Source organism: Lemur catta, chromosome 2 (genome assembly GCF_020740605.2).
Source record: "Lemur catta isolate mLemCat1 chromosome 2, mLemCat1.pri, whole genome shotgun sequence".
Classification (NCBI taxonomy): domain Eukaryota; kingdom Metazoa; phylum Chordata; class Mammalia; order Primates; family Lemuridae; genus Lemur; species Lemur catta.
In genome coordinates this window covers 33,896,398-33,904,547 of record NC_059129.1, presented here as the reverse complement: position 1 = coordinate 33,904,547, position 8,150 = coordinate 33,896,398, and the positions used below count along the sequence as shown (strand labels likewise).

Here is an 8,150-nt window from a genome sequence, read left to right as displayed (position 1 = left end):
TGAGACTCTGTCTCCAAAAAAAAAAAAAAAAAATCCTATCTTGAGGCTGGGTGTGGCAGCTCATGCCTGTAATCCAAGCACTTTGGGAGGCTGAGGTGGGAGGATCACTTGAGGCCAGGAGTTCAAGGACAGCCTAGGTAACATAGGGAGACATCTCTACACAAAATTAAAGAATTAGTTGGGCATGGTGGTGGCAGTGTGCCCCTGTAGTCCTTGCTGCTAGGGAGGCTGAAACAGAAGGATCCCTTGAGCACAGGAGTTTGAGGTTGCAGTGAGCTATCATGACGCCACTGCACTCTTGCCTGGATGACAGAGTGAGCCCTGTCTGAAAAAACAAAACAAACAAACAAAACAACCCTATCTTGAGTAATTCCCCAGCATAGCAAATACGCTGCATTTCTCATGGCTGCATCCATTACACTGTACGGTTGAAAACTGACTATCAGTTCCCCATTGTTGGGCACTTGGGCTATTTCCCAGCAAAAACATCACTATACGAGGATCTTTCTTCAGGCATTTGATAATTCCCTTTGGTCAAATTCCCAGAAAGGCCCCAAGGTCAGACAGTGAGCCTGTATTTAAAGCTCTTTATACTTTTTTTTTTTTTTTTTGCCAAACAGCTCTCAAGGAAGAATGGGAACATGGAAAAGGGGGCTGAGATCTTTTTTTAACCTTTTAACGACGACTTCTTCAATTATAACACACGTACAGAAGAGTGCACATAAGCGTACAGCTCACTGACTTTCATGAAACTTGCAAACAGCCGCCGATCACCGAGATCACGGACCGAACGTTTCCAGCGGTCCAGACGCCGCTTCACCCTCCCTGCTCTTCAAGAGTGGGGCTTTAACGCCGCCAAGGCCTAGTAAAATCACGTCTTCGGAATCTTAGCTTATCCACACTTTGATAAAACCTGGACTGCGAAATCAGGAGGTGAGTTCTGTCTGCAAACGCTCAACAGTCTGAAGTCCGGCTGCGCGAAGCTCACGGGGACCCAGGACCCGCCCGCGCGGACGCCCCGGGCCGCCGAACTCCCGGCGTGCAGCGCGGCGATCCCGGCGTGCACCGCGGCGCGCGGAGCCGGCGACCGGGCGGCGGGAGCGGACGGCTGCGGCTTCGCCGGCGGCTGGGGTCGTCAAGGCGGGGACGACATGGAAGTGTAAGCGGCCCGGGCGCGTTCCCGGCTTTGGGCCGAGAGGCGTGGAGACCGGGCGACCCCTCGTAGCTCCCTGGTCGCGGTGGGTGGGCAAGGCGACGGCCCAGTCTGAGAGGGTCTGGAGGGCCGCGGAAGGAAGGGGCCCTAGCTCTGCCCTTCCGAACCTTAGCTCCCCGCCACTGCCGCGGGCCTGGGACGCGGGGCTGCCTGTGAACGCGCCTCCCCTGCCCTCCCTCTTTCATGCCGTAGCGTTCCTGGGTCACAGTGGGGAGGGGAGCCTGGCCTGGTGTCCGACCAGGACTTAGGGACGGATGAGGGCCGGGATAGAACTGTACTTGCAGGGATAGAACTGACTTCCGAGCTGCTGTCCGAGCTTGATGGGGAGCAGTTAGCTCTGTGAGGGAAGGGGCGGGTTTTCTGGGATGAAGTAAATGAATGAACCAGGACTGCGAAAGGAGAAACATCATTGGGCTCCTGGATGTGTGTGTGTGTGGAAGGGGGTTAAAGCCGTTCTATTGGGAGGCTGAGGCAGGAGCATCGCTTGAGCCCAGGAGAGTTCGAGGTTGCAGTGAGTTATGATCAGGCCACTGCACTCTAGCCTGGGTGACAGAGAAAGACTCTGTTTCCAAAACAAAACAAAACAAAAAAAAAACCGCCATTCTGTTTAACTCCATACGGTCCTCTCGATGTTTGCTCATTGTGCCGCGTGCAGATGGTAGTTTTTGCATCCACTTTGTATGCTTTTTTGTTTTTGAGACAGGGTTTTCGTCTGTTTTCTGAGCAAGAGTGCGGTGGCCTTATCATAGCTCACTCCAACCTCAAACTTCTGGGCTCAAGCAGCCCTCTTTCCTTAGCCTCCCAAGTAGTTGGGACTACAGGCCTGCACCACCACACCTGGCTAATTTTTTTATTTTTAGAGAGCGGGTCTTGCTGTATTGCTCACGCTGGTCTCCAAACTCCTGGCCTCAAGCAGTCCTTCTGCCTTGGCCCCCAAAGTGCTAGGATTAGAGGTGTGAGCCACCGCACCTGGCATGCATGTGGGTTTTTACATGATTGACACTAACTTGTAGGCATTACCTATCTTGTGTTCTCTGGGACACTGATTATTTAATACATTCTTGCTTATGTTCTTTTGCCTAATGTTTAATGGTTGTATGTACTACTATTCTACAGATTTTTTTGACTTAACAGAATATGTATATGTAACTGAAATGAAAAGCTCATGAAGTAATACCTTTATGCAGTACACTCTGATATTGTCTATTCTGTTTTACTAAAAAGAATATTGACACACTAAATTAATTTTGTAATCCACTGATGGGGTTTAATCTGCAAATCAAAAAACACTTGTATTAATATATGTATTACTCTAGCCCAAGCCATCATCATCAATTTTTCTCCTTTCACTAGAGCATTTCCTGTTGGCACACAAACCTGCTTTAATTTAATCCATCTTAAAAAAAAATGAAGAAGAATCTGTACAAACTGGCCTTGCTGGTTTCTGCACTCAGTCTGTTAGTATTAGATCACACTCTTTTTGTCCAGTCATATTTCTAAGTGGTTGTCCATGCTTCAGTCATGCCTATCCAATGAAGTCTCCGTAAAAGGCCCAAGAGAACTGAGTCCAGAGAGCTTCTGGGTAGCTGAACACCTGGAAGGTGTTGTGCCAGGGAGGGCATGGAAGCTCTGTGTCCCTTCCCCCGTACCTTGCCCTATGCATCTCTTCATTTGTATCCTTTGTAATATCCTTTATAATAAACCAGCAAGTGTGTTTCCCTGAGTATTGTGAGCCACTCTAGCAAATTAATCAAGCCTAACGAGGGGGTCTTGGGAACCCCAACTTGAAGCCAGTCAGTGAGAAGTTCTGGAGGCCTGGGTTTAACTAATGGTATCTGAAGTGGGGGCCGTCTTGTGTGACTGAGCCCTCAACCTGTGGTATCTGACACTATCTCAAGGTAGATAGTGTCAGAATGAATGGGATTAGAAAATGCCCAGCTGGTATCAGCTACAGAATTGATTACTTGCTTGTTGGTGGGGGAAAATCCCTATACGTTTGGTCATAGAAGTCTTCTGTGTTGATTGTTGTAGGGGCGAGCAGAGGAAAAACAGTTTGTTTTTCAACCAACTTATAATATGTAATACAGTGTAAATACTATGTAAATAGTTGTTATACTGTGTTATTTAGGGAATATTGACAAAAAAAGAAAACAGTCCGTACGTGTTCAGTACAGAGGCAACCATCAATAGGTGTTATACACATTAACAACAATGTAACATTTTCTTGGATTTTTTTTCTTTATATTTTCTTTCGGAAGTTGGTTGAACCCAAGGACGTGGAACCTGAGGATACAGAAGGCTGATTGTATAAATTAATCAGCTATCATCCTAATTGCTGGGCATATAGATTTTCTGATTTTCCTAAGTGAAATGGTTTGCGTCAAGGGTTTTTACTCCTGTTAACAACCCATCCACTTCTCCCAAGGAGTTAGCGATGTATTGAAACCAATCAAGAATTTTGCAGCTAGCAATTTGTGGGAAAATGAGGATTTCTGAGGTAGACATGTGATTTGAGAGTGGATGGACCCCCGGAGTGGAAGGTCTGGAGGCCTAACTTCTAGTTCCTGCCTGGTCTCCAACATGAGGTCTGACCTCTGGCAATCTGGTCCTTAGGATGTTTAACAGAACCCTGAGTCTCTGAAAGGGCAAACACAGTTGATCCTTCAACAACATGGGTTTAAACTTCAAGAGTCCACTTATACATGGATATTTTTCAGTAAATGCAGTCGGCCTTCTGTGTCTGTGGGTTTCACATCCACAACCAAACACGCAGATTGAAAATACAGTACTCGAGGGATGTGAAATCTGCATATATGGAGGGCCACTTTTCATAGTTGCAGGCTCCACACAGCTGACGGGGAGACTCGAGCATGTAGGGATTTTGGTATATTGGGTGGAGGCAGTGCTGGAACCAATCCCCCTCAAATACAGAGGGATGACTATGCTGTACCTCTATCAGGTACTCCTAGAACCTGAAGTGAGGAGGCATGGATGAAAAACTCCTCTAAGTTTTTACTACCTTTTCTCTTCAGTTATCAAGAAAATACCTACTAAGTGAATAATGCATGTGGACATACACCAGAAATTTCTTAAAGGGGAGGAATATTTATACTTTATTTGATTGACTTACAGAACTTAAAAACTTCTTGACCATCATTTGGGAATTTATTTTCTTCAAGTAAAAGGACACAAAATATTCATAGCAAAATTAAGTGTTTCTATATAGAAGGAAAAGGGACACTGTTGTCTGTACCATCTTTTTGAGGCAGTGTCAGGGGATTCCTTTCATTTTACAGCTGGAAATAAATACTGAGATTTAGAAAATTATGTACTAGGTACTATAAAATCCAGTAACAAGACTGGGAAGAGGATACTTGTTTCCTAGCTCCCAAGAGAATGATACAGGTTATATTGTTCATTGACTTCAAAGGCTGCCCAGTTTTCTTGTTACCAGAGTTTAGTTTTTCAGAACATTATTTGAATTGATAGCGTAGGTTGAACATAGGAGAATTTGAGCAATTCCATTTGTTATTGCTTTCCTAAAAGTTAACTGTGTGGCAATTAATAGACGGTGTTTGTGTGGGCCTTTTTGTGTATGCATGTGCGTCTGAGGTAAGCCAGTCAATAGATCATTTTGTTCTGTTTATTCAGAATTTGGTTTTCCAAATTTGGGTTTCCACAATAGTTGTTTATGTCCATTAAATTGACTCAGCAAGTTAAGCAAATTTTACAGGTTAAATTTCAAATAGTCAACGTCAATCAGCTAATTCATTACTTAAGGAAATTAAGTAATTGCCTGCCTGTAGTATAGATTCAGTCTATAAAATTCACTTGGACTATTTAAACACCTGTAAATAAAATCATTACTGCACTATTCTAACTCCTACAGGAGAATATGAAGTTTTGTGTAGGTGGGCAATTTCTTAAAAGTCTGATTGCATTTGAATGTATTATATTAAAGTGTTAGGTAAAGAGCAGGCGGTTCCTGCTCTGTAGAGAGAAACAGCTTTTAAATGTACAATTGACAGATGTGTCAACTGACAGATTGCAGTAGCTCTAAAAACACTGAAGGAAAATGTATTTTATGTCCTCAATTATATCTTATAGTAATATCTTCTTTTTTTAACCTCATGGAATTGTTTATTTTAGTTTTACATTTCCATTTTCCTCAACTTTTTAGCTTGAGAAATTTCAAACCTTTGGAACAGTTGCAAAAAGAGCACCACAAATACCTGTATACCCTTTACCTAGCGTCACCATTTGTTAACATTTTGGTTTAGATATTTGCCTTATTTATTTTGTACATGCATGAGCTTTCTCTCCACACACACATACGCATACATTTTAATGAACCATTAGGGAGTTGTAGTTATCATGTCATTTCATGCCTTCTTGAAAAAGGAACATTCTCTTTTATATCTACAATACCAGTATCACACCTAGGAAACTTAGCACCGATATAACCATTATTAAAATACAGTCTATATTCAAACTTCTTCAGTCGTCCCAATATTCTTTTAGCTGGGTTTTTCCCCACAGTTTTGGATCCAGTGAAGAATTGCACAGTGCATTTAGTTGCCAATTTTCTTTAATCTCCTTTACTCTTAGCCTCCTTTTGTGACATTGGCATTGTGACAGATGACATTGATATTTGAAGAATCTAGGCCAGTTGTTTTGAAGAATGTTCCTCAATTTGGAATTGTCTGTTTCCCCATGACTGAATTCAAATTAAACATTTTTTAGCAGGGTTGCTAGGAGGGATGTCTTTCTCAGTGCATCACATCATCATTATTGATGCTGTTAAATTAGATAACTTGATTAAGTTGATGTCTGTCTGATCTCACCATATCCTGTTCCCAACAACCTGTCATTAGTGGTGATTACAGTAACTTCTTGAGGATAAAAACTGCCTTTCAAGGCCGGGCACGGTGGCTCACGCCTGTAATCCTAGCCTTCTGGGAGGCCGAGGCGGGTGGATCGCTCGAGGTCAGGAGTTCGAGACCAGCCTGAGCCAGACCTCGTCTCTACTAAAAGTAGAAAGAAATTATCTGGCCAACTAAAAATATATATAGAAAAAAATTAGCCGGGCATGGTGGCGCATGCCTGTAGTCCCAGCTACTGGGGAGGCTGAGGCAGTAGGATCGCTTAAGCCCAGGAGTTTGAGGTTGCTGTGAGCTAGGCTGACGCCACGGCACTCACTCTAGCCTGGGAAACAAAGTGAGACTCTGTCTCAAAAAAAAAAAAAAAAAAACCTGCCTTTTAAAAAATTTCCCAGTACATACAACTCATTTAGGACTTCATAAAAGGTAGATACTGGCTGATCTGAGTGCAGTGGTGTTTACAACTAATTGATCACAGCCAGTTACACAGATTCCTTTGTTCCTTCTCCACTCCCACTGCTTCACTTGACTAGCCTTTAAAAAAAAAGGTAGATACTGTACTTATTGACATTATCGAATAAAGAAAGGCCCTAGAATATATTAATAGGTTAGTATTTGTGTTTAGATGAGTAAAAAAAAATTCATCTTTCTAGTAAAAGAAAACCAATGAATAAATCAGCTTCTGCCAGCCAGAGCCCTCAAGATACAGCACCTGTTTAAACCTCCGTTGTTCTTCTGATCCCCAAACACAGATTCATTAAAATATACATGAAACAGAGTTTTCTTCTTTTGTATGCTGGTTCTAGAAAAGGCAGGTAATCTTTGGATTCTTGCATTAACAATATCAACTTGAGTGTGGGGTAATAACTTGGAAGGGCCAAGGACAAGGACAGATTTCCCTGGGTGTGGAATATTCTGAATGACAGAGAAGGTGCCATGATTTGGAGATGAAGTTGTAACATTGGCACCTGGGATGGATCCTTTGGCTCTGAAGAAAAATAATATTTGTATTTTTTCCCTAGTCAACCCTTCCTGGAAGGGATGTCTTAGTGCCTCATATTTTAAAGACCACAGGGAGTTGTAAACTCAATTTCAGGCAAAGATAGGAGGAAGCCTTGTGGGCTGACTTCCTAATTAAGTAAACAAAGATGACATGTGGTTTGATTTGTCATTTTCAATTTTATTTTATTTTTTTGAGACAGTCTTGCTCTGTCGCCTGGACTAGAGTGCTGTGGCATCAGCCTGGCTCACAGCAACCTCAAACTCCTAGGCCCAAGCGATCCTCCTGCCTCAGCCTCCCAAGTAGCTGGGACTACAGGCATGTGCCACCATGCCTGGCTAATTTTTTCTATTTTTAGTAGAGACGGGGTCTCGCTCTTGCTCAGGCTGGTCTCGAACTCCTGATCTCAAGCGATCCTCCCACCTTGGCCTCCCAGAGTGCTAGGATTACAAGCTTGAGCCACCTGGCCCATTTCAATTTTAAATGAACTGTATCAGATACGCTAATTCTGCATTGTCCTTCCTATGTTAGGTTCTGTTAAAATCTATTCTTTGTGACCTGAGTGCACTTGTAATTGTTCGGGCAAAGCAGCATTTTTGTGAAATCGTAGCTATTTGTTGAATCACTAGTAACATTTGGTAAGTTTCAGAAGCTTATTTGATTGTAGTGCTGACATCACTGTGCTGATGTGCTGAAGACCTATGACCTAGGTCCATCTCTGGGTTAACCACCTGCTGGTTTTGCTTTGTTTATTGACTGGGGAAATCACCCATTTCTTTGGCCTATGTTTTTCAAATTTGGTATCATCAAGCGCCACTCCTGCTTTAAGAACATACAGTAATCTTCGTTCCTCATTATGTCAAGTTCAAACTCCTCTCCCTGAATTTTTAGGATTGTGCATTATTGGTTTCCATTCATCCAATCCAGTCTCATTTTTCAGAATTCCACCTCAGGCTTTTTACTGTGTGATGTGGGGCAAGTTATTTGATCTCTCAGCCTTACTTTTATCATTTATAAAGTAGCAATCATACTAACAGCTCCTACATCACACGGTTTT

General features: G+C 42.9%; 1 protein-coding gene across 1 annotated transcript in view; it reads left to right on the top strand.

The window, feature by feature from the left end:
• Positions 1-1,042: 1,042 nt before the first annotated feature.
• Positions 1,043-8,150, top strand: part of LOC123632658 (CGRP receptor component) — a 32,340-nt gene continuing 25,232 nt past the window's right edge. The window contains exon 1 of the mRNA XM_045543200.1: positions 1,043-1,159. Coding sequence (XP_045399156.1) covers positions 1,152-1,159 — 8 coding nt within the window. The 5' untranslated portion in view covers positions 1,043-1,151. The remainder of the gene's footprint in view (positions 1,160-8,150) is intronic.